The following is a 27,345-nucleotide window of genomic DNA, read 5'->3' as shown; positions in this document are numbered from 1 at the left end:
ACTATAATGAACTCCCCATAATTAATATTATTAATCATGGGCCTAGCACAGAGGGCACATATCATGCATTTCATGTCAAAGGTTCTTATTAATAAACATTCCCATTTTCCCAGATGGTGAGAGCCAGCAGCCTGCCAGAACTCCTTCTATCATTCAAACCTCTCCCAGCTTTACAACCCATAATAGAGCTCAGCTCTGTGCAGCTATCTCTTCCCTCAGACTTGGGGTGGTCAGCACTTTGTGGGAGTCACCAGGCAACGTGCATGATGCTTCTAAGCTCTGTTTTCACTGAAACAATTCCACAATAAATCTGCATGGGGTCAATGGGGCTCGAGAAGTGACCTCTACAACCCCACGCGGCGAGACATGAAACGCTGAAGATCTGCTCAAATGCTGCAGAAAAAGGAAGTTCAAAACAGAGGTTCCACTTTGATTTTAACTCTCGCTGATACGCAGGGGTCTGTGCAGTAAGTCAGCAGCCCAAAGCTATCATGTCATCATAGCCATACTCATTTCAGAGATGCAGTTTTGCTGCAACAGATAACTTTTAAACTGCTCCTATCAAAATCTTTCAACAGCAAGAACTGAAAAAGTTCCAGATTCTTTTCTCCTAGCTGCCTGTAGTTTCCATCAGAGGTGAACAATATTTTTCATGTAAAGCTTTTTGTACTTTATCTTTCTTCTGGCTTCCTCTTTACTTTTCAACAGTGATGTGATGTCAAATAATAAAAATGTCACTAAATTCCATGTTCTCTTATGAAAAATCATAGTAACTTCTGCTAAAGATAGCTCTGCACTCTGAATCATTGACAAGATAATAGTTTCATTAATGTGTACTTTGGGACCCTATAGTTATGTATCTATCTGCATGCATCCCTGAAGTTACTATGGCCTATGTCAATGCCTCCTTGAGCAGCTTGGCATCTATGGAATCCAGAACAGCTCTGTGCATCAAGGCTTATTTATACAAATTCTATTTCACAATTCTATTTCTTTTACTAGTATTTTTTTATCCTGAAGTTATTATTCCAGTGTGGTCATACAATCATTCTCAATTCTTCTTATTCCTGCGACATTCCTTCCCACCTTCCCCCAACCTGACCTTTATTTCCTGTAATTTTCTCCGAGTGAAAACCACCAGTGGGGTCATCATGGATGTGTCTGGTCATGGTGGTTGTATCCAGCTCAAAGTTGACATAGACAACAACACAACAGCTGAGGGCTGATCTGAGTAGTGCACCCACCTAACCCCAGTGTCGAACAAGGTCTGACTCAAGGAAAATTTGGAAGAAGTTAACTTGTGTGGTTGGTATGCAAATATGACTGTGAGTCAATTATCATGCTCCATAAATAATGGAAAGCCCAGGGCCTGCTGAGCTCCCCTGCTTGGCAGCAAGCTGCACACCAGGATCTCCCCTTGGGTAGGGACAACTCTCAAGGTTACTCCTCAAAATTGAAAGATTTCTTGCCACAAGAGGTCCTTGGTAAGTGACTAATAGCATGCTAAACTTTGAAATCTTAGCTACATGATACAAAGGATTGGTTGCACACAGATAATTCTTTAAGACATAAACTGTTGGGATAAGGCTGGATCCAGCAGCTAAACTCCTCTCTGAAAAGGAGTTTAGAATTCAAGTGGGTCCTTTTTTGATCAGGGTCCCCGTGACAATTTTTTCCGACGCTGTCCTCTCTACAGTAAATAATCAAGTGTATCTTGTCACTAGATTTTGTTTAGCCACTGCTGTGTTTACTATCAAACTTTCTAAAATCACTGTTTTATATCAACAAACATATTGGTGCTCACTCTTAAGAGTGAAGCTTGTCACTCATCTACAATAAGTCACTCAAAGTATCTTTGTAACAGTACAATTATATCAATGCTGAGGAGCTGTGCTCTTCTCACTACACAAATGCAATTAATCCAAAACTTCTAGAAGACAGATCTTAACAGCCCTTCTCAGTACTCGAATACCAGAGATTTTTTTCAGTGCAGTCAAGGAAAGATCAGCCTGACTCTTAACTAAGCTGCAATAAACAAACCAACAGTTTCACTTCTGAGCCTGTTTTGTGTCTGCTATCCATATTTAAGATGCCATTTTTTCACAGGCTGAGAAAGGAAGGCTGGCCTTGCTTCCCCATCCAGGTTTTAAGTGACGAGGGGCCTGCTGCTGAGAAACAGGAGAGCTCTGCTCTCACACCAGCTCTAGCTGAGGAATCTGTGACGGTTGTTAACTGCTGGGACTGCTGCATCAGTGCTGAAAATGATCTGGCAGGATAAAAAAGCAGCCAGAACCAAGGAAGTACAGTCAGCCAGGCTCAGACTTCATCTCAGGCATGCATTTGCTCACGGTGTAAAAAATGGCAGCAACCCAACACGTGGCAAGCTAAACTGCCTCCATAAGGACCATTGCTGACAGCTGCTGTCACCCTCCTCAAGCACAAACCTTCTGGCCAGCACCTGCCTGCCTCTTCCTGCTGACCAATCGAGTTTGCTTGAGAGTTTTTGGGGCTATTTGCAGAGTTTCAAGAGTTCAAACTGACCATTTGCTCTACTCTCTGAAATCCTTCCAAGAAGCCAACTGGGAGAATAACCTAAAATCTGCCAGAATATACTGAGAATTTTCTAATCTGTCCTGCATCTCTCAAAATGCCTCTCTGAAATAAAAACCTGTTTATAGGAAGGAAAAAAAACCAACCGAAATCCAATGTTGGCAAAGGGAAGTGTGAGAAAAGGAGGGAGAGAGGGAAATGGATGAAGACAAGCTGTCTTTTAGAAAGTACAACTGTTATTCCCTTTTGCTGTCTTCCTTTATCCTGTCCTGTGGGCATGTGGGCTAATTACCATGACTTGTACATGCCTGCTGCTGTATTACATGGGATTTATCACACAGAAGTCTTTGTTGGGAATTCTGCCTGTGTGGGAAGTAGTTGGATAAAAAAGAAGCAAATAAAAGTCAGAACTTTCAAAATCTAACTTTTCCTACTTTACTAGCATCTAGCGCCAGCTGCACAAGTCAATGAAAATTAACCTTCCCCCCTACCCCTTGGATATCCAGTAAACTCGGATTTGATCCGGATGTTCTGATTTCCACGCAGCTAAAATGCAATCAAATGCTTGATTTTGGGGGATAGATTTGCTTAAATTGTATTAATTCACAAGGATAAACACAATTAGTAGAGCTCATTAGCTTGCAAAATGTAATTTATTTTCTTGAATATACCCATTTCCTTGGATGAAGAGCTCCATTAGGTTTATTATATTTGCAAAGCTTATATAAAAATCCAAACCATGGCAACAAAGAGAAAATTGTTACTACACAGTCACAGCAGTCACTTTTCCATGTTAAATAAGTTTGGCATTTATTTATATTTAAATGAGAATATCTACCACTATCAAGACCAGGATATGGGGCAAGTTCTTATACAGAATATAATTAAAACTAATTCAAGCAACAAATGTGGCCTGAAATTAAAATAGCCCCCAACTTCTCTAACTGAAAAACGATTCAGTGTTCTCCCTCAAAACTCCTGTTTGCAATTGCTTAATTATCATAACCAGCAATAGTAGAGGGACGCTGGCCATTTACAGGATCATCAGATGGGTCTGCATTTAGGCACGTCTGGTCTGCTTAGTGCTGTGCTTTAATTTTGCTGTGATATAAAGGCTAGAGAGTGGAGAAAATGAATATATGGCAAAGTACCTGTCATTACTTGTATCATATTACTGAGGTATTCTACGTGCACAATACGAAGGCGGCTGGTCCAATTTTCACACTGTTATCATTTTTGATATTATACTGTCTAAAAGCAGTGACACACAAAAGAAATGCTTTTATCATTCTCGGTGCAAGGATGATACTAATTACATCATCTGTCATCATTATACAGCTAAACAAAACTTTTCTTTCATAGGAAACTGCCATTTAGCAAATTAACGGGTAATGACCCATAATATACAGAAGATTGAAATTTGGGAATTACACTCACATTAGTTTGTTTTCTGCTTTCCCCTCAATTTTAGTCCCTGATACATCATGAAAAGGAAGAGAGATGGAGAATTTCTTCAACTATTTAATTTGCCAATAGCCCTACTGTCCTTTTGGAAACTGATGCAGGATCATCTCCGTCCATATCAGTGAATAGTTTCGTTCTACTTAATGATACAGACAGTCTGCCAAGCCAGTAAAAGCCAGATGTTAATACAGTGATGCACAGAAACCTGCTGCTGGGGCCAGATTTTCAAAATCAGACATGAAACAATGAGCCTACATTTGCTGCCAGATAATGGATGGATGCTTGGAAATCAGGTACTGGGATGTGAGTTACCTCCTGAAGACTGACCAGGTCATGTAAGATGATGGCATGCAGGAGGTACCTGAGGTGTCCCAGCAAGGAGCCCCACAGTAAGGCCAGGTAGGGTGAACATCCCCCCAGGAGCCCTCCCTGCTGCCTGGACTCTGCTTCCAGCCTGGTGTAACACTGCAGCAAGCTGTGTTTGGGAAATGTTCAAGTGCCACTACTGAAACAGAGATCTGTAGGGATTACAAGAGGCACAAACCATTGTGGGTAAGTCCTTAGTGAAAACTCCCATGCTTCTGGGAAAGAAGAAGAATAAGGAGACTTTATTTTTGATTGCATCTGATCATGCTATGTTCTTTAACATAGAAGCATAGGGTAGCAGGTAGATAACAATACAGATTTTAGGTGTCAGGTACTTACTACCAAGACAATGTAGCAAATCCATCTAAATCCAGAGAAGTACATTTTAGACAGATCTTTGCTCAATCTGAACTTCTGTGGCCCAGATCAGTTATTTTCTTTCATCATGTACCAGCTACAATGTGGGGAAAATAAAAAGGGAAATTCGACAGTGAATTAAGAATAAAACTAGTGGCAAAGACTAGTGAATTTTATATGAACCAGCCATGTCAGTGGAAGCTTCAGTCATCAGTAGGTGCTTCAGATACAGTAAGAGCAATTAAGCATTTGGCCTTTCATTCCCATCGTCCACATCAGGGTGTTTAGGACTTTTCTCTAGCCCATAAAATGATTTCCTGACTTAAGTGAAATTCTGAACTGAATGTATCTGTAAAGTAAGAGGAGTTCTCAGTTCCAATTTATCATTGTTAAAGTGGATTAAAGGATTTTTTATTAGTAACACTTAGAGCTCACTTGTTCATGCACTTGGAGACTTCTACCAGAGGAAACCTTCCCCAGCAGACAGCCAGGCCAAATCAAAAGCTGAAAATGAGCGTGTGATGAGCACATTACACAGGCTGATGAGGACCGTGATGAGCTGGGAATTAGTGAGGAAGCCTTTGAGAAAAGACTGAGCGCTGGTGGAAACCCGAACACAGCTCTTGTCCTTTTCTGAGTCACTGCTGAACGAGAAGCTTAAGCCCCCTGCGGGACACCGAGCTACTGCAATGATGGCTCCTCAACGAGGTATGTAAGCCTCTCTCAGCATTAACCCTCTTAGCAGGCCTTAGTATTTTAAACTATATAAGACAGCACTGGAAATTGTGTGAGATAACAGTGTAAGTTGAAGTTCAACAAATCCTGAATCAAAACTGTTGACAATATATGCCTAAATTGGCTTTAGTGGTGCTAATGAAATGATGTTTGGTAAATGACTGGGTGTATCACATCCAGAAGTAGCTCTCCACAGGCAGAAGAGGCAAGCCACCTTGATCACAAAAAGGGGCTTGATGTGTTTGTTTATCTATCCAATAGGTAAATAATGTATTAATTTTAGGTGATTTGATCCAACATTATCAAAATGCAATGACAATGAAATAACTTAAAAATTGTATTTTGTTATACTGCCAGCTCCTCTGACAGAAAAGCTATGTTCATGCTGAGCTGTCCATCTGCTGAGACTCTTGACTCTATCCATGAAATTTAAAATGGATTGATGAATTCAAGTTGTTTAAGTGTATAAGTGCCTACATCCCATCTCTGAAAACCTAGATAGTGCAGTAAAGAACCAAGAGTGATTCAACTGGGCATCCAGAGGAGCCCAGTGCAGCTGTTACCACACTGGGCCCTGGTGACCTCGACATGTTCTGAGACAGCCGAGTCCCCCCAGACAGCCAGAACCTGTGGGGGAGCTCTGTTCTCCCAGTACTCAGTAACACACCTAGGATCTACATGGCCCTAGCTGCCTGTCCTTTAATGACTGAGTGACATTCTCACTTTCTAAATTTAATCACGGGAAGGAATCTTACTTAACAGACCTGATTGCGGGTTAGGGCTCTTATAACCAAGACTTCAGTTTTGCATATAAATGATTTACCTTTCTCATTTATTAACCATATAATAATAATCCAAGATGCTATCACTGTCTTTTCCTTATTACAGTGTCTTTTTTTACATATTCTGTTTTTCATTTAAGATTTTAAGTAAATGTCTCTTTATCTGTTTTTGGGACATAAGTTCAAGATTCAAGGGAGGTTCCTTGAACTCTCCTGGTCCTCAGTTCATGGCTGACAGACAACTACCAACCCAGCCAAACCCACCTTCTTCCCTCCAAACTTGAAATATTAATTTCAGTGCCTTTGCATAGGTCTGGACAATGTAATTATAAGCTAGATCCAGTCTGGATAATTATAAATTCTGTCCTTTAAACCACCTATCTTATTTCACTTGGAGGAAACACGGATACCCCTTTTGAGGGAGTACCTAGGTAGTCCCACTGCACTCCAGGGCTGGCTACCTCCTAACCCAGTAAGAAAATATATTAAACCTCCAACATTTTTAGTGCATTTGAATGGGTAGAAATGAGACAGTGTTACAAACTCAGTATATCTAAAAGGACTTCACATTTTTTAAATAGGTTTCTTCTCTCATTAAGACATATTTTGATATTTAGAATTTGTCTTCTAAATATGTTAACACATTATTTCTAGACAGTTATATACATCTTCAGTACATAAGAAGATCTATATATCTTTTCTACTTTCTTTACAACACAAAAAGAAGATTCCAGTCTCAGGAAATACCAAAACTTACTGAAATACTGAATCTACCACCTCAACATCCACAAATTTGGACAAAAATACACGATAAAATAATTACCTGGCTTCAGTAAAATTCTTGGTTGAGTTTACCCTCAAAGCCAAGAGGTGTTCTCAGCACCACTTTATCTCCCTGGAAGTGAGTGAATTAAGGCAGCCCTGACTGATAACACAGAGACTCACTGCATAAGGTTTACCCATATGGCAGTTTTGAGAGAGAGAAAAAAATTAAAGAACAAAGTAATGATGGCTTATCCAAAGACATGAGGGCAGTTCCAGCAAAGGGCTGCTGAACCCATTTAATTTCTCAAGGAAGAAATTCTTATTGGTGTGGGCTTTTTACAGATAGGCTCTTCTTGAAATGTAGTGAATTTCTGCTCGTGAGCAGATTTGACTGTCCTTGAAAAGTTGATCCTTGGACAAGATTTGCTTGTACTGTTCCAGCAAGTAAAATACAACGAAGAGTTTGTTATTCTGGAGCTGAAGGAATATGAGCTGCTGTTCTTGATACATTTCTACAAATGAAAGATGTAATTCTTTGGAGTGTGATGGTTCTTTACATATGGATGATTAAATACCTGCATCTGTCTAAACCTGAAATCACTCGAGTGATTCCTGCTGGAGGTACCTGCTATCCATCTAGAAAAAATTCTTCTAAAATGCTCCTAAAAAGTGTTTCTCTATTTGGATATGCAACAGGGGTTCCAAATCAGAGCTCTAACCATCCTGCAGAAGAACAAACAAAACTGTCAAAGAAAAGGGTTGTTCTTAAAATGGCACAGCATGGCTATGGTAAGAGAATATCTAAAAGGAAAACATCACAGCACAGCAAATTCAGTCACCTAGAGAATCCACATCTGTAACAAAGTTCACACAGCATGCTGGAAAAGTCAAAGAGCACAATCTTGTATTTCCTAGGTTATAGGCAATGGGAATCTACAACCACTGCTCCTCCTTCTGTTTTCCACAGGATGGTAGTGTTTTGTGCAAAATGATCCTTGGTTTAAAGGAACCACTGGGATAAAAGGAATATTTCCCACTTCCTTCGCAAGGAAAAGGTCACACAGAGGAGTTGGGTTTTATATTGGATTTGGATACTCTATAAATCAGTCAGACTGAACAGGAGTGTCAGCCCACATTGCTCTTAAGACTATTTTAGCTGAATTTGTCTTTTTTGGTACCATTTTCCTCATCCTCACCAAAATACTTCAATGGGCAGGTTGATGAGCAAAACACATTTTGTCTCCATCTGAAACATCAGAGGAATCATGAATAAAAAACATAATGTTCTCTTTAATCCTACATTCTTTTTATTTATTTTCAGTAATGCCAATGAGCAAAACTGTTCAAAATACAATGTACAAAGTCTTGAGGCAAACCCTCCATTCTGTTTTAAGTATTGCATAGTCATATGGTGCAAACTTGACTAAGCATCTTGGCACCTTCTCTAGGCAAATGCTTCTGACTTAAACAATCCTGGTCAAGTATTTCCTTGAACTTACTGATTTTTTTTTGCAGCCCAGAGATTCTTCCAGTAAAGCAGTAAGTACATAAAACACCTAATGCCGTAACTTTCTGAATTTAATAGGACAAAACTTCAGGCTGCTTTTATTTGCACATTTAGATGGTGGAAGTTTTGTCTATGAGTAATCATTTCTCCAAGTTTATCTACCCTCTTCCTTGTGATGATTTCATCCCTGATGATATTTTTCAGAAGATTCAAGGTGTTAGGGAATCCCATGTTATTATTATTACTCTTGTTATTATTGACCAGGACTCAAAGCCTGCCTCGCTGTGGGACAGTGGAGCTTATCATTAGCAATCTCAAGGCACAGTAGGGTAAGAAAAAGTCACTATTTGGAAATATTTGCATTTCACAAATATGTTCAGACTTGTTTTAATTTAACATTGGACAGAATAATTCTCATTCTGAGTGCAACAAGACAGAAATGATTCTTTTTCATTCAGAATTTAGACACTGCTCCATGGAGGACTGCTGATCTGAAAAAAAAAAAGCATTTCCACTTTCTTGTAAGGAAACTAAAACTCATTTGCAATTTAATAAATCTGCTTCTCTGGAGATCTCCAGAGGTCACAGAATAGCCCATTTTGGGAACATTTATATATATACATAAATGCACAGTCTGGCACTGGATGGACCTAGCTTTCTGAGCTTGGACTGAGCGTGAAGTCCCCTCTGTGACACTGTAGCAGCTACAACTTCACTGTCCTTATTTTAAGTCATGATATCAAAAGAAGTGGAATCAGGCTGCTATGAAGAAGAAGAAATCTTAGTGGGAAATTTTGGGAAAAGACAATCTTGTGGAGCAAACAGAATGCTCAGGAAAGGTAGCTTTAAAGTGGCTCCAGGCACAGGAGGATGGAGTGAAAGGGAACTGGTTATGTTTCCTGTTGCACCCAAAGGGATGGATGCAGACAAGGTTGCACCTAAATATGTGTCAAGAGTTTCACAAGATAGATGACTAAGGGAAGATAACGTCAGAGAAACCAGATATGAAACATGAGTTCTGAAGGAGTTCTGAAAGGACAATGTCAACTCTGCAAGTGTTTTGGACAATTAATAACTCTCAGAACATCCAAATGCAGTTCCAGCTAATTGTAAGGGATTGCTGGAACAGTATTTAGAAGGATGGATACACGGATGGATGGATACATGGATGGATGGATATATGGATGGATAGGCAGCCTGCCTGAAAATTTGGTCTGTATTTATAAAAAGTTGCCACTTACGCATTCTGTGCCAAAAGAGATCCTAGATTTTGGTTATCATCCAGCCCCTGAGAAATTTTGCACCTTGTGAATATAGTGTTGTGTGGACGGAGATAAAATAGTAATTCAACAGAACTCCGCCGCCTCTCAGACTTATGTTGAATGCATTTGATGGCCACTGTCATGGACCAAACTATATTTAGTACAAAACTACATTCTAAGCTAACTTCAAGACTATAGAGTGGGAAGGAATTCAAGACAACTTCAAATGTATCACTGTCTAATTAACTAGGTGGATCTGCAAATGATGACATAATATAATGCAACAGTAAAGTTCTTCAGCTCTGTATTTTCAACAGATAAACTACAGTTGCAAATCTGACATTTATTTAAAAAAAAAAGACATACAAAAAATAGCAGCAGGGACCAGATGACATTTAAAAACAGGTTCAGGGAGTTTTGACTCACTTCATCAACGCCCCAATTTTTTTTATTTTTTTTTATGATAACCCACATAAAACATTGGTGGTGCTGAGATCCTCCTCCAGTTGAAATGCAAAATCTCAAGTCACTGACATACTGAGAGATGTCAATCAAAAGATAATTCAATCACCTTTTTTATGCTGTATGTTTAGCAAGGCAATGTTCTAGGACGATTACAAGTCCTCTTTGACTCTTCAGTGCAGTAAATCTCTGTCTGTCATGACCTGACCAACAGTGACATTAAAAGGACAGGAATTACAAAAAATACCCTGCTTGGACCACAGAAAGGGGAAATGTATTTCATTTTCACTCAAGTGATGGCTTAGATACACTCATCCACTTCTCAGTCTTTTTAAGATTATTTTAATCAAAGAAGATGGTAACTAATATTGGTAAAAATTTAATTTTAGAAGACCTGTTTGCTTCAAGTTTATTACTGTGCATGAGCAAGCTAAAACATGAGCCAGCAGCATGCTCTTGCAGCTAAGAAGGCCAGTGGTATTCTGGGGTGGCTGCATTAGGCCAAATATTGCTATGAGATCATAGCAGGTGGCCCTGCTCCTCTACTCAGCACTGGTGAGGCCTCACTTCAAGTGGCATGTCCAGTTCTGGGCTCTTCAATACAAGAGAGACATACTTGGAGAGTCCAGCAAAAGACCATGAAGGTGATGAAGGGACTGGAGAACCTCTCCTAGAAGTAGAGGCTGAGACAGCTGGGGCTGTTCAGTCTGGAATAGAGAAGGAGACTCAGTGGGATCTCATCAATGTATATAAATTGAAATTACATAAATGCACATAAATTGCACCTGAAGGGAGGGTGCAAAAAGGGTGGAGCCAGGCTTCTTTCATGATCCTCACCTGTCAGAACCCCAGAGGCACTGGGCAAAAACTGAAACACAGAAAGCTCCCTCTGAACATGAGAAAACATGTTTCTTGAGTGGGGATCACTGACACTTGCTCAGGGGCTTTGTGCAGTCTCCATCCTTGGGATGGATCCATTCAGAAGTCATCTGGATGTTGTCCTGGGCAAACAGCCCTAAATGGCTGTGCTTGGCAAGGGGGCTGGACCAAACAACCTCCAGAGGTCCCTTCCACCCTCAACCATTCTGTGATGCTGTGAACTCTAACGAATCATTACCAAGTTGAACTTACAAATGACCACTACTCATCTGTGCCTTGGTACCATTTAGGCCATCCTTGGAAATCACCACTGTTCTAAGGAAAAACACAGTAAGAGGCATGCACAATGCTAACAGATCCATATAAACCTAACTCTGCTACAAACAATTGGAGAGAATGCAGTTATTTCTATTGTAGATTTGCTTCCCTACACTTCCCTACACACATATCCATTTATATGTATATATACATGTACACAGACACACCACACAATTTTACATATAATTTTATATCTATAATTTCAAAAATCTATTTATCTCTCTATCTTTCTAGACAAAAGGAAACTTTTTCCTTAGATTACATAGGCCATGTATTCTGGTGCAAGGCAGAGAATGGAAAAGAAGCTTTTTAGAGTCTTCATCACACCATATCCTTTAACTAATGTTACTAGAATAACAAATGTTAGGTTACATGAAGAATTGAAACACTCTCCACCCCCAGCATTCATGTCTGGAAATAGGTGCACTCACAGAAATGCAGGTCAAGCTGAAATCCCTTTGAAAATTCAGCCTTTTCTGAAGAAAAAGTTGATAGTTATTGACAAAATGTACTCTGCCTTGTTACTATTCATGATTAAGGAAAGTAAATATTGTCTGAGGCCTAATGAGAATTCCAATGCAATAAAGTCAAGTGTGAAAGGTGCAATCAATAAGTGATGATGCAACAGTATTCCTTTGTAGTTTTGTTATTGTTTAGTTCATGCTATTTGCTGATGCTTGAAAATGAAGTGTTAAGAAATTAGTGTTACAAGGATTAACATTCAGATTTTATTTCTGATATTGTTATGTTTCTACAGTCATTACACTCTGAACACTAATTAGCATCTGCTTTCTTTTCCCACTAGTTAAGGACTGCAAACCAAAGAATTATAGAACACAAATACTATGGAAACGAACATCAGTTTTTTCCATTAACATCCACAAATTAAACCCCATGATGTCCATGGTTAATTTTACACTGCAGGAGTAAGTACTGCAATAAAGTACTGCATTTTCCTAATTTTTTGTGTGTTAGAAACTATGCTTCAAAGTATATCAAATTTATGAAGGGAGTGTATTTCCAAATGTGTAATAGATCTCAGCATCCAAGCTGGAATGTTTATGTTCTACATGATATCATAGGTATCCCACCAAGGGCTCAGTTTTGGATTTACAAGTCTTGAATATCTGGAAGCATATTGCTCCAGGAAACAGACAAGGACTACATCTCAGTTACTCAGTTTCTGCAAGGAAACCAGTCTCTTCCAGTCCTTCATCAGACTGATTAATTCCTCTCTGTTTGGCTCAGCTGGATTGGCAGGCACATTGACATCGGTCTCTGCCACTGTGCCATAGCACAGGACAGTGGTACCTTGTGTCAGAAATTGAAGGGATGATTTTCTCTCTTCCCTGCAGGCACATTGTACAAGTGACAATTTGTGCTGGACACATCATGTAGCCTGAAGATCCTGAAAATCAGTTTGAATATTCTTTGCAATTCTGTATTTTCTGAAGAGCCCAGGTAAAAGTTTGGCTATGAGAACTTCAGCGGATTTTCACTGAATACATTTGCAATTAACATCATTATGTTTCTGAATATTCTGCTGTATCAATTGCTCTGGCACTTTATTTTATAGAGCAAGATTTAGGACATGGATGGAAAACAAGGGCTGGTTCTGTCCTAAAACAGCTGGTTACATGTCTGTGTTAAGGTGTCATGGCTTTTGAAGTCAGCTAGGAGTATTTGGCATTAATCCCATCCAAAGGGAAACTACAGGTCAAAGTAGACACCTTCCAAAACTCCTGTTCATTGTGTATGGTAGAAGATCCCAAGGATTTCACAAGGCAGCTCTACAGTTCTTCCTACACTGCTGAAAGCAATAATCCCTTTGAAACTTTCTTTCTGTATCTTGTAATGTCACAACTTTACAAATTCACTAAGTAAAGAGATAATGTAGTTAAAATTAACTTCTGTTTAAAGAACAAAATCCATTCTGACCAAGAAGATTCTCTAATCCATGCACCATTTTTCTTACAAACAGTTTCAATGGAATTAGGTAAAAAACAGCTGTAACACTGGAGAATGATAAATCTGTTCTTTATCATGGTTCTTGTTATCAAAATGCATTTTTTGCAGAGCCATGGAAATTACTCTTTCAGTCATGTGAGATCTCTTGACCTATTGCAAATAAGACAGCAGTGCCTTTAACTTTTGGCAACGTCCTTGTTTATGTGTATTTAGAAACAGCTGAGGAAGAAACCTAGTTCTGCATGAACACAGTATAAAATGGTCCATACACGTACACAGCCAAAGGAAAGATAATTATAGGAAATAAAACATGATGTTTCAAAATCAGCTCCATAAGAAAATCTAAAAATATAAGAAACCCTATCATATTAACCAGAAAGAACTGTTCTTTCACTTAAGGGATAGTTGGGCAATTATTCAAACCTGGACAAGACTGGATTGTCAAGTGAAATAATAATTCAGAGTTCCACAGGATAATGAGATAGATCTCAAGGCCATTAGCAGTGGTCCTTATTATAATACTGGCCAAGGTTCCCAAAGAAAGAGAGAGAATATTTAAATGAAACTTGTAGGGAACTAGTTTGAACTTGTATATTTGAACAGCTTAATACTGTCTTCTAGTTTCCATTCATTATTGGAGAGAAAGGTATCTACCATGTAAGACTGTGAAATCAGTCAGGCTTTCGAGACTGAAATCCCTGAGGGCAGAAACTAAAACATAAAATAATTGGATAATCAAGCCACATTGAAACTCAAGGAGTTTATATTAAGAATCTCATTCTAGTGAGATTTTAAGGTCTGGTTCAGCACCCAGTTGTCTCCTCTTTCCTGACTGTTTCTCTCTCATTCAAAACAAGCAAATCCAACATATATCTTCTCTGACTTCAGGCATGTCATGAAGAAATACAGCTTTAGACGTAAGGACTTTTTAGGTTGGAAACAGAGGAAGGGATTACTTTATCTCTGTAAAATAGGTCCTGCTTATGAGACATTTGTACATGCATGCTTCATTCTGTTCTGTTTGTTTGCTTTTAACCACTGTGGGAACAACTCAATAGCTGGTGGTCACAGAGAAGCTCTCTAATCCTGGAAAAACAGTTGTCTAGCCTGCAGTTTGTGAGGTACAGCATGGCTAATGTGTCAGCAATTGCCATGATTAGATATACTGCTTGTTTCTCCTAGGTACAGGAATTTCCCAATACAGGAGCAGATCTAGGTTTGGCATGCCTGGCATCCTCCAGTAAGGAACTCTGCTCTGCACCTTAATGAACATCTCCCAGGCTGACTGGTCTCTGGGGTGCACGGACTATTAGGCTAGACCGGGGTTTACAGCAGGTTAAGCAAGAAGGCTGACTAAGAATTTGTAAATCAAATATTAAAGACTGATTAAATATTTTACGATCTTTTAACTTAGGCTTTGATTTGAAGTTTACTTCATCTGCTAGCCAGAGATCTGCTGAAGGTTAATTGATGGAGGAAGAGTAAATAACAGCTCATGCTGCTGGCCCTAAGTATGCGAGGCATTTAGGAGTATTCCTAACCTCAAGTGTGCAGTCACTGACATGCTCATTTGTCTCACTAGGTTAGTGTCACTAGGGCTCAGATATGTGATCAAATTACTGCCTTGAAAGTGGTTTAAGCTTATGTGTTTTCCCTTGTATTGTATATTTGCACATGTCTCCAGTGACACCAAGTAATCCTTTAAATTGCGTTAATTTGATCATGCATCTGAGTACCTAGTGCAGAAAATTGGGATAGGTGGCTATGGAAAGTGGAGATGATGTCTCTTAGAAGACAAATAGCTCCCATGGAGGAGAGAGACATCCAGCAGAACTCAGTCTACCAGGACAGAGTATAAATCTCTGCCCTTTCTCCTTCTACAAAATCAATGGTTTGTAACTTATAAACGTGACCTGACAAATTGCTTTTGTGGACTTTGGGCTTTTTTCTTCTTTTTTAAAGGGAAAGAATTAACAATAGTTTTATAATTGTTGGTTAATTTTTGGCTATCCAACTGGGCCAGGGTCATTTAAAGCCTATCCAGATAGAGCTCAAAGAAAAATTCAGAAGCTCATCATCCAGGAAGAGCCCTCATCACAGAGGTTTGGAGTTGGAAACTTAAAAGCAATCCAAGTATCTAGTTTCACAAAAGTACTGCTGAGACTGTATCTGAGCTTCTTTTCAAGGGAACTTTGGTAAGGGTTTACACATACCAAAGTACAATTTATGTAAAGAGCAGGAAGAGTTATTGGACTAATCATTTTTAATAGAGATTCCTTGTCTTTAATTCAGAGCTACACAACAGAACTTAATAGCTTGTGGCAAATAAATAATTTACACATGGATTGTGTCTGAATAGAAATGCATACATAAAATATCACAGACTTAATGAAGGTGCTGTTTTTTACAAAATCAATTTAATTGATTTTGCTGATAGGTCTGCATTAATATTTTTGTAAACTCCATTTTGCTTTACCTGTACATGTGGCCCAGTTGTGATTCATAAGGGAGGAAGGGAAAACTCTCCAAATGCAATTAGACACTTGGAACACAGAGGGTTGGTAGTTTTGAAGTGTCTGGGGTAAGACACTCGGAAATAACACTCCACTGTGACCTAGTAGAGGGGCTCATTTACAAAGTACTCCTCAGAAAAGGTCAGCCTCTCAGAACGCTCGTGACTATTCAGTCATGTGTTTTGCAGCATTTGAGCCCAATGAAGCTGGTAATGAAGAGTTTTCCCCTTAATGCTGAACATGTTGGGTTGTTCAGCTGCAGCCAGCTTTGCCTTGTGTTTGGCCTGAGCTCCATCCAGAGTGGGGAGAAGACAAGGGCTGAAGAAGGAGATCATTGTTGTGGCAGAGGCACAACTGCAGCCAGGGGAACAGGGGCTGGATGGAAACATGGGGTATTTCACAGGGAGAGGCATGGGATGATGGCTGCTTTACCCTTGGGAACACCAGCTTATCTGATGGGCCTGAAAGCTGTTTTCCACTACTTTTCTCCCACAGCCTGTCGTACCTCCTGTCAACACGCTGCTTTTTGTCGTCAGTAACTCACAAAAGCTCTGCACTTTAGGAAAGCGCGTAGGCAGCCGCCGTAGCCGGCGAGCCCACAGAGAGCGGCAGGGATGCCGAGGGTCAGCGCCGCCCGCCCCCGCTGCGCGCCCGAGGGGGCCGAGCTGGCCCGCCTTACCTTTGGGGTGCCAGGGGTCCGTGAACTCGTACTTCCCCACGCCGATCGTCCGCAGCATCTGCACCCCGTTGGTGTTGTCCGGGCCGCCCACCGCGGCCGCGTTGGGGGGCAGCGGGGCGGCCGCCTGCCCGTTGGTGGCGGGCGCGCTGCTGGGCAGGGCGGCCGAGGGCAGGGCCGGCGGCGGTGGCGGCAGCATGGGGCAGGCCAGGTGGCCATTGCCCACCGCGCCGGGACCTGGGTGGGCCACTGGGCCCACGCCGCTCATGGAGGACATGCTGAGGGGCTGGCTGTTGGTGTACAAGGGCTGGCTCTGGAGGTTGACCACCATGTTGCTGAGGGGCTGGGAGGGCTGCGGCTGGAGCTGGTAGTGGCCTGGCATCAGTGGGAGCTGGGGGGTGACGTGCGGCGGGAGGGACGGTGTGACGCCGATGACGGGGGCCTGGACGTTGGCGGCTGGGCTGAAGGTGGGCGGCTGTGTCATCCCGTAGGAGTGCGTGATGAGGGCGGGCTGGCTGCCCGCTGCCACCGTGGTGACCCAGGGTGCTGCACCTGTGGCACGAAGGAAGGCGAGCAATGGAGGTGGGCTCGGCATGTGGGAGGACAGACATCAACACCCTCATCCTTCCCCTCCCGCACCCGTGGACGGCACCGACACGCCCCGCTGCACAATACCTAATGCAGTTTGGGATCTGGAGCCGTTCCCAGGCAGTAAGTGCATAAAATTGCTGCAGCGATGTGAGCACAATTGTTAAAATACTCGTCAGGTGACATGCGGCATGTTTGCGGTTTTATGTATTTTGCACTTTATGCAGCTTAAGCACACGCTTCCAAGAAAATTAACCTCTTTCCCTGCTGCGCTTTCACGGCTCCCTGACAAACACTCTGTGTGTATAATAATGGTGCTCCAGCCACTACAAAGACATTGTAATTAGGCGGCTGGCATAGTAGCACAATGTATGATATGTGTCTGGAAGCTGGAAATCATTTCAGGTAGTTCTGGACATAAAAGAAGTCTTAAAGTATTACAGAGTGCCTTTCCCTCCAGTGAAGAGAGAGAAGGATAAAAAAAAACCCCACTCTAATGAACTTGCAGCATCTTAACACATTTGTATCAGCCCTGGCATAGAAGAAACTTGAGGGGTCTTTACAATGAGGGAAAACCCCTGCTAAAGAATAAAGAAAGGGCTCACAATGAAGTCTAATTTATAGAGGTAAATGGAGATAGTGCATTGAATTTGCTTTGAACGATTTTCCCTGGTAGAATTACAAATAAGATTAGAGACCTACCTGGGTTTTCATTCTCCCTCATCTGTTTAGATGGAGGCTCATCGGTGTCCCAAGGCGTGGACTGATTGATGGGTGTCTGTCCCCACCTGACGCTTGTTGCAAGTCCTTGAGGCTGATTTTCAGTCTTGGAAATGCAAGGTGTCTACCAGAGAGAAAGAAAAATACAGAATAAAAATGTTTTGACTATTGGGATTAATTATGTTTCCTCATAACTAGCAGCTTGCTTGTTTGTTACCGTCCAAGAGGATAACCTAAGATCTTTAAATATCATTCATTTGGGGGTTGGACTACATGATCTCCAGATGTCCCTTCCAACCCTAACACAGTTCTGTGATTCTGTGACTGACCTCCTGGCTTGCATGAGATGTCTGTATGGAAATACAATATATTTTAAAAAAAATGTTTCTGGAAATTTAATAGATCTACATTAAAAAATTCACAACAAACCAGTATTTTCAGAAATAAGTCACATCAATTGCCATAAAAAACCCCAAACCCAATAAACAACGCAGATATGGTAATATCCACTCAGTGGCAGCTACATAAAATGGAACAATCTTCTGTTTGCTCAATTTCTTCCAAAAATAGTGAGTTTTGTTTAGCAGGAGGCAGAACAAGAGACACTTATTTACAACTGTAGGACAAATTACTGCAGAACAGTAAAGAGAAGTCTTCGTATTTACTGTCTGTCAACCCTTGAAATTGAATGCCAATAAAAAAAAGCATAACATCACTGGCTGCTAAAGTGGGTATGTTGGCAGGTCTTCAGAGAGGTTAAAATAACTGTAAAGGAGGGGAAGGATTTGGGCTGAATAATCATCAAAGCAGACATGATCTGAAAGAGATCTCTTGATGAAGAAACTATCACATGGATTTAAATGCTGCACCAGACCCCTGCTGCAATTTTAAGGAACCTTCCCGAACAATCATGCCTTTGCTGAGAAAAGGCTTGTAGAAAACAAGGGTGCTCCAACAGGTCTCATTTATTTAAGTCTGCTGTGTATTTCATTGCTGGAAGATTAAAAGTTTTTTGTTTTGTTTTGTTTTTACTGGTGTCAGAACCTCTAAACCAAGCAAATGGAACCAGCTGCCTACTGCTGAATGAGTATTGAAGAGTGAAGCCATAAAGAACAGGAGACCAGTCTGAGTGATTGTTTGTTTGCCTCACATCTGGGAAGTAATTTAGCTCAGAGATGGGGGTACAGCAGCTCCATAAATGCCCTGGGTCACACTGTACCAATGAAATCTCTGTCAACACCAGCAGCCTGTTCACCCATCACCAGTACCTCAATCAACCCATGGAAAGGAAGTTATTAGCAAACCCATTTATGCCCTCTGCAAATACATGCACACCTTCCCCAAGCCAATCTGTCATTCCTCCTGTCTCCAAATCCACCGGAGGCAGCTGCTTCCTCCTGCCTGCCCTTCTTCCCCACCAGCACCCCCACAAGCACCTGCCCTGCTCCAGTGCTCCCCCCTTCACCCAAGAGCCTCTGATCTCTCCTGACACGCACTCCCTTTTCTGCCTGAGCTTTATCCTTAGTGGGCTCCTGGAGTCAGGAGCTGTGTGTGCAAACCTTGACAGAGGACACAGGTTTTGCTGTGCTGCCCTCTTTGTGCCCAGAAGCCACAATGAGAATATTTCCCCCACTAGAAATGCTATGTATTTTTTCCTGCAATTGTTTTTTTTTTTCAAAACTCATCAATTTATTCTTTTCCATAGTATAGAGGGGCGGGATTTTTTTTTTTTTTTTTTTTTTTAATGTAATTTCTCTGGTTTTTTTTCTATTTTATTTGCACCAAGGACAATAATATTCTGGTTTTAGATTCACATTTACTTCTGTCCCCACCATTGTGACTACCTCTGTAACTTTTGCAATTGAAATAAAAATTAGTCAGAAAAGTCATAAAGAGAGGACATGCAGACAGTCAAGAGCTGTAAGAGCTCTGGTCTATTCATGGTGAAGAAAGGGCAGGAGGGGAAGAAATAAGTCTCAGTTTTGAAATGCTTTCTATTTATAAATTGTCCTGAGAAAATCATTAACCTGAATACCTTTAGCTTTTCTATTGTACAAGGTCTTTGACACAAAAGGACATAACACGTCTGGTGGTTTACCAGTTCATGTTAGCAGTATCCCTTTGGGTCTAGCTAAGCTGTTTAACCAAAGCACTCTGTTCAGCCAAAGCACTCTGAAGTAGAAAAATAAATAAATAAATAAAAGACCCACCACCATTCTCTGCCTATATATCAGCTAAAATACTTCTCCCAGAAATACCAATACTTATTCCAAAGCAAAGCTTTAAAAAATGTAAATGCAATACAGAGAAATGGGCATCTCTGTGTTCCACATGTGGCATCTGTGTGTGGCATTTCTTTGTTGTATATACTGGGTCTTACCGGTGGGTTTGAAATACACACTTATCATTATTATGAGGCATTGTCAAGACAGGCAGAATCTTGTTTAACTTTGTTACATTCCCAAGCTGCTTTTAAACTGTGTTCATATAAGAAAAAAATTCCTCTACCTTAAATAATACAGAATGACACACATGCTACAATTTTAAAAGAACCTGCATGTTTTGTCCAGAATGGGTAAAGAAGGAAGTACAGCTTTGCTAAATCCTACAAAGATCCAGTTGCTTATTTTGGAATTTGTTTTCTGAAAACCCTAGAGCCCCATATCAGACACATGTGAAAGTGGAAGAGTCTGCAACCAAATCTAGATCTAAATTCCATACTTTGAGCATTAAAAAAGAGGAAGGAGGTTATCAGGTTTGCTATCAATAAATGCTTCTCCTTCACTTTCACTAAATGCCTGATTTTATTTCATTAAACATGCTCACAAACCCTGCTTCTTAGGGGCTCAGAGGATTTAAACAAACAAATCCAGTAGGTTGCTTTCAAACTGTACTCTCAAACTTCTACTTGTTTGATCACAAAGTGCCAGAGATCAGCTGGTATGAAATCACAACACACATCCATGAAACACAGACAGTAATGGTGGTGGAAAGAGAGAAACAGTTCACTGAACTTCTTTTTAAAATGTATACATACTTCTGGTCTCTGATCTAATTTCTGCTTTATTTTTCTTAATACATGAAGGGTTACATTACAAGTGTTATATGTCTCTGATCTGATTGCAGCAATTACCCATTTGCGTCTCTGGAAAGTGAAATTATTTCCAGCGTTATCAAACAAAGGAACTTTCTGTCCATTCGCTCAGGCCCACGACAGTGCTCTATTTGATGCTTTTAATGTACAACACAAATGACCAAAAAATGGCCTGTATTATGCTAGTTGTGCAGGGGGAAGAGCTGTGTTCCATTAGTGATCCACAGACTTCACAGAAACTAATTGTACTATGTTACACTTTTATCTTTAGCTTTCATGTCAGATGCTTGTTTGAATTAAACATGGAACACATGAAAAAAGGAAATGCATTACAAAATCTACTGGGTATACATCTCTGCCAAAAGTCTATTTACATGAAAAGACCAAAAGGTTTCTAAAAGGTTTGTTAAAGCCTGGCTAGTCAACAGCAGCACTGGCTAGTTAATTGCCTGAAATTCCTGGCAGACTACAAAGACTGCTTAAGGAATCATCAGCATCTTTCTAGCACCCGTAAAATGTTCAATTTGTGCTCTTTGTCATGGATAGAGTACCCCAAAATAAAATCTCAGGATATTTTTTTCCTCTTTCGTTTGAAGCCACTATTAAGAACCAATAAAAATGTTCAGCTGAAGTCTGCATTTCACCACCTGCCACTTTGAACTCCAGAAGGGAGCAGTCTCCCAGTTTTAAGGAAATTAACTGCAATACAGATGTACAGGCAGAAGAGAGCAAGAGAGAACAATTCTGGAATTACATGAGACTAACACAGACAAGTTGCCAGACTGTCAATTTTCTGCAGCTCAAGCAGTCATAAACCATGGCCCATAGGCAACAGTAATTGTTGTACAGCTGGTCCACTGAACCTTATTATATTAAAACATTAAAACCTTCAGATTCATGGGGCTTTTCAGAATATCCACAAGAAAGTTCATGAGTTCACAGCCATCAGCTGGTGCTAAAGATTGGGAATTCGTGATCTGGTCTATACAGCACCATGGATGTATACAGCTACTCTTAGGTGTTGAGCAGGTATAGCTACAACTAAGTCTGACTTTAAGTCCTAAGCTTTACAAATCTGTAATGAAATAAGATCTTCTTCTAGTCAGACCTTTTTTACATCAATAGAAACATAAAACTTATTGTACTACCAACAGCATCAAGAGTATGTTAGTGGACTTAAAAAACCTAACAAACACAAAAATCCAACAACAAAAATTCCAGTACAATCTTCCCCAGGTTCAACACCACTAAGCACCTCCTGGAAAGGCCTTACAAACACTTTTCAGGAAATTCTTCGCAACTTGTGGAATCACTGACACACATCCTGCTATGGCTCAGGGTGTTAAGACCTATTCTAACAGTTTCATGAGCAAAAATGGAAAGAGAGATCTGGAAAGAGAGATACTATTTGTGATTCCCAGCAATCAAAATTGTTTTAAAAAGGCCTTCATTTAAAGTGATGGATGAGAAGTAGTGAATCTCTGTTCCAATTTTCCAAAGGAGATTGGGAATGGCAGCTTAATACCAAGATAATGTATCCCATATGCAACCCAGTCTATTTCTCTTCCCATTGAAAATAAAAAGGTTGAGGTGCATGCATGCACAGAGGCAAACATTCCCTCCCACAGATTCAGGTTTTATGGCCTGTCATGGGTAAAAGCAACTTCAGTTTAATGAGGGAATTCCTTTTAAAGCTGTTCTCTATGCCTCTAACTGACAATGACCATGGTGGCCCTGGTTGGGTTTGAAGTCTGAATATGTCTGATGCTCTAAAAAGTTTAGTGGTCTCTGCACCGAAGAGTTTATTGTCTAATTTATAGTTCACACTGTTAATATTGCATGAAACAGGTATTATTTGTAGGCATGCATGTAAAATTGAACTATACAGGGATAAATCTTCATATGGAGCAAATTCCTACACGGCGCTGGACAGGACCCAAGTATATTTCTGAGTTTAGTCCATGGCCAAAGTAGCTCTTAAGGATGGAAGTAGAGCTTTTAAAGATGCACTGATGACAGCAATATCTCCCCAGCACTGGCTGTGTGGCTGGGCTACAGAAATTAAACTGTTGTTTTAAGAGACAGATGTACTGTAACATATTAAAAACCTAAGAGATATTGACAAGCCAGCGTGTAAGAGGAACAGAAAGAACAGTCCTGCAGTAAAACCTCATTCAAGGACTTGCTCATGGGTGGAGAGAAGAACTCATCTACCTTACAGCTCCCATCACCAGGTAATTCAGCGATGACACAGTGTTGTTTTTCTCTTCCCAAAATTAATGCAGGAGCCGCAAGAAAGCGAGTAATACAGTTAACTCATAGGAAAAACGTTACTACCCTGCATAAAAGACAAAAGAAGTCTAAGTTCCCTCTTGAGCAGACAGAATAATTCAATACTTAGACTCTTTAAACACCATCCAGCGAGAAGGCACCGGTCAGGGCAAGCTCTGGAGCACCATGGCACAGACTTCAGAGACACATGGCTCAGCAGCGGGGTAAAGTCCTTGCCGTGCAGCGGATTTAAAAACACTCCCCACCTCGAGGTTAATGACACAGGCTTGGAGTAACCCATGAGTGCAGCAGACCCACATCCCTGTGATGGATGCATTCTACCCCTTAACCAAACTGCGGTAGTTTGGTAGAGGCTGCAAAGGAAGTAAAAATCTGATCCGTGTCCAGGCCAAGACATTCTCTAGTTTCAACTTGTTCTCTGAAAAACCATGAAGGAAACAGTGACAGAGTGAGCATCAATGCACATGAGCTTGGAACACTGGTCATGTGATTAACACATGACTAGCTGGTGGCTTTTCCAAGACTCATTAATCGAAGAGCAAAGAAATTTCTTGGTACAAGGAGAGTCATGCATACCTTTTCCATCACATGCAATTGGGACTATAACCCAACCACTTTATTCCAGAAATATGACAGCCTAAGTGAGCCTCTTGAGCTCTTCTGGCCAGGCAGCCCGGTTGCATGGTGGTGATCCTTCCTTGAGCTGGGACAACTCTCAAGAAGGCTCCTTGAGACAGCAAGACCTTTAACCAATGGCTGATCTGTCAGGAACCTAAATTAATACTAATGAAACATTACTAATTCATGCAGGTATTCAATATTAATTATTATCAACTTATTATAGATCATTCCATTAGATATAATCCCATGTCCAAGTCTGAAACCTTGATTGGACCTAACTGCACCAAGGCTCCACAATTATTTTAGAATGAAAGCGGGTCCACTGTGAACCTTGTGACTCAACAGAAGACTCTTCCTCACTCTTTTTATTTCTTTCATAAGATATAGACCTTTGTCTGAGACTCAGACTGGACTTGGCTGCACCTAAGTTCCACCACTCTGTACCTCATGACTCATCGGGAGAGTCTTCCTTACCATTCTGCATCTCTGGTCTCTGTGCAAAACATTCTAACTTGATTCTAACTCAGTTTGCATTTGTGCCCTTCTTCCATGCAGTAATTAATAAGGTGAACCTTGCCATCCAACTTACTTAACCTTTGTAAACCACTGTTAAACTTTGTTAAATTCCACTGAACTTATTAACTAATGAAACATATTGCTGCTTCTCTCTTGAGTAAGGTGCATTCCACCCATTCCCAGCAGCTCCAGACCAGCACAGCATCAGACCTTTACCCAGCCCTGGGTGATCCTCGCTCCACGCAGAGCAGAACTTCTCACCACTCAGTTTGTGAGCACAAGTATGAGCATGTCCAGCTTCTTCCCACCACCAAAATCAACCCCAACTTTCCTTGAACCTTGGCTACTCTAGTAAATAAGAGCCCAAATTCCCTAACTCTGACAATGCAATGGTATACTGGGAAAGGGTCAACATCTTCTGTCTCATCAACCTTTTCTAAGGCTCACCATCCACATTACCTGCAGGTTCGTGAAGGGAAGAGAAGGAATGAGATTATGGAAAAGAACAGAGAAAGATGGGAGAGAAAAGGGTGAATTGACCACAGGTGGTGTCTATTTCTTTCTCATGGCTGACTGCCCAGTACAACCACTGCTCTTACACAAGTGCTCCCGTCATTAGCTAGGAATGAATGCAGGACCATGAAATGACAAGAAGTGCTTCATAAATGCTACTTTGTATTCTGTCTTGGCAAATTGCACCAGCAGAGGCTCAGGTACTCACCCAGCTGCCTTCATTTCTCAGCGAGAACATCAGGGAACGGAGCTGAGGTATCGAACCAAGGTCCCGGCTGCGACACTTGCTGCTCCAGGACACCAGGGACATCAGCGCACGACACTGGGTTCGAGCACAGAAGCCCCACTTTAGCCTGAGCAGAACCTCCTCTACTAACACGGTCTGCATGCAGATCAACCCCAAATCAGAGCAAAGCTACGAACGCAAAATCATCTCACGACGGAGGAGAAAACGCGCGGCACCGGGAACAACGCGGCAGCTACAGAGAACATGCACTGCGCAGCGCGAGAGGGCTCTCAGAGATCCTGCAGGCATCCCACGGCACGGGCAGATAAATCCAGCTCATCATAAGTGCTTTTTGTCAGAGGGCTTAAGGAAATATGGGCAATAATGGAGTAAGTGCTTGTCAGACCAGAATCCCAAGGGTGTACAAAGCATGTTGCCCTTATGTACTGGCAAAGCTACTGAAGAAGAACCTAAAGGCCGACTTGTTGAAAACTAAACATTTATCTTGAATGCAAATGCTGGCCATTGCTAGGCTCAGAAGTCACTCCATATGGCATTTTTATGCAAAATTTCCCATGGAATTATTTTAATTATCCAAACAGGACCCCAAATTTCATTCTGGATGAGGGCCTGAAGCATTAGAAAGAAAGAGAAGAATACTTAAGAAGCAAAATGCTCCAATCCCAGCAGTAAGTTACTGCTATAAAAGTTCCTTTTTCTTGTATTGGATGCCGACATTTTACATTCAAGCCCTCTGAACTCAGTATTTCAATTGTAGTACACAGTCCGTGGCAGGAAAGTGCATGTTCTCTGCCTACACAGCAGGCACATAAAAAGAAAGGGAAAAAAAAAAAAGAAACCAATATAAGCCTGTGAGTGTTGAACAGTGCTGCGTGATATTAGTGATTTATTAACTTGGTTTGATCAATAAGACTATCATCAAGGGCACATTTAGTTTGCACATATATTTCACTTTCTAACAAGCACTTTTGTGTGCTCACTTTAGTTTCCATAATCTGATCCAGGTCTCAGGAAGCTTTCTTTAAGGGAGAACAGAGAATTCTTTTTCTAAAAAAAGGATCAAAGTGTACCCAGTCAACTCTCAAACAAAAGGACAGACAGTACTGTAGAAACAGCATGCTTACCTTTCACAGCAAAAAGAAAAATAAGCCTACAGGTTGGGGTTTATCACTGCCTTAAGTTCATCAACACCAATTAAGCCATTAAATTGTGGCTGAATTTGGATCACAGCAATTAAAATTTTTCAACTTTCTTTGAGTGTCTTCCATCAGTAACATGCTAATTTAATGCATAATTTAAACTCTGCTGTCCTTTAATTTAGCATTTGTAAATAATTAAAAAAAGAACTAAAAATCCTTTTGCACTTACAAGGCTGACCCCCTCCCCCTTTTGCTACTGCAAAACACCCAAGACTTTTCAATCAAGAATTTATTTAACTTTTTCATATTTGAAAGTAAAAGCCATAAAAAAGATGAGAAACTGATTTACAAGATAAAACAATTAGCTCTGGGATATGTACATTAAGACTAATAAATTTCACATCATATTTTAAGAAGTGGAGGAGGAATCCCAGATATATTAGACTTTATTCAAATTCTATTGAAATGTTCAATTAAGAGCATCTTATGAAGGTAGGTTATGCAGTCACTAAAATTAAGATGTGAAAAACAGCATTAGAGTGCTATTTCTCTCAAACACTATACACTTTAATAATCCATCCCTTTTCTACATCCAAGATAACATCTAAAATCTGGGTATTCCTGTAATTGCTCTAGTCTTGTTAAAATTTTTGGTTGTCTAAAGGAATCTTGAACATAATTCACAGTGAAAAATACTACAATAACATACTGCATTCCCCTTTAACCCAAAATTACGGATCTCAATGATTCTTATTAAAACCTTTTTTCCTCTGCTTCAAAAACATTTTCCTCTGTGCAGGCAGATGAAAATGTCCTTTAAGATTCAAACAAGTTTGTGCAAATCCAGCTCTAACCCATTGATATCCCATTGGTTCCTAAAAAAGGTAAACATTCCCCAAGCTGTTTTGACCAGACGTGACTGGCAGATGCTTTTTGGGAATGAGGTCTCAAGATACATCCCTGTTTCCATTCAGATTCAGAGCTTTAATAACACAAGAACTTCAGTTCAGG

General features: G+C 40.6%; 1 protein-coding gene across 1 annotated transcript in view; it reads right to left on the bottom strand.

Moving 5' to 3' along the window:
• Nucleotides 1–27,345, bottom strand: part of KLHL29 (kelch like family member 29) — a 324,971-nt gene that overhangs the window by 121,152 nt on the left and 176,474 nt on the right. Inside the window, exons 3-4 of the mRNA XM_039721629.1 lie at nt 17,895–18,036; nt 16,608–17,156 (exon numbers count right to left, since the gene is read on the bottom strand). Coding sequence (XP_039577563.1) covers nt 16,608–17,156; nt 17,895–18,036 — 691 coding nt within the window. The remainder of the gene's footprint in view (nt 1–16,607; nt 17,157–17,894; nt 18,037–27,345) is intronic.

The sequence above is a fragment of the Passer montanus genome, unplaced genomic scaffold (genome assembly GCF_014805655.1).
Source record: "Passer montanus isolate IOZ18808 unplaced genomic scaffold, ASM1480565v1 scaffold46, whole genome shotgun sequence".
NCBI lineage: Eukaryota > Metazoa > Chordata > Aves > Passeriformes > Passeridae > Passer > Passer montanus.
The sequence above is the reverse complement of the archived record's forward strand: the minus strand, read 5'-3'. Positions and strand labels throughout refer to the sequence as shown.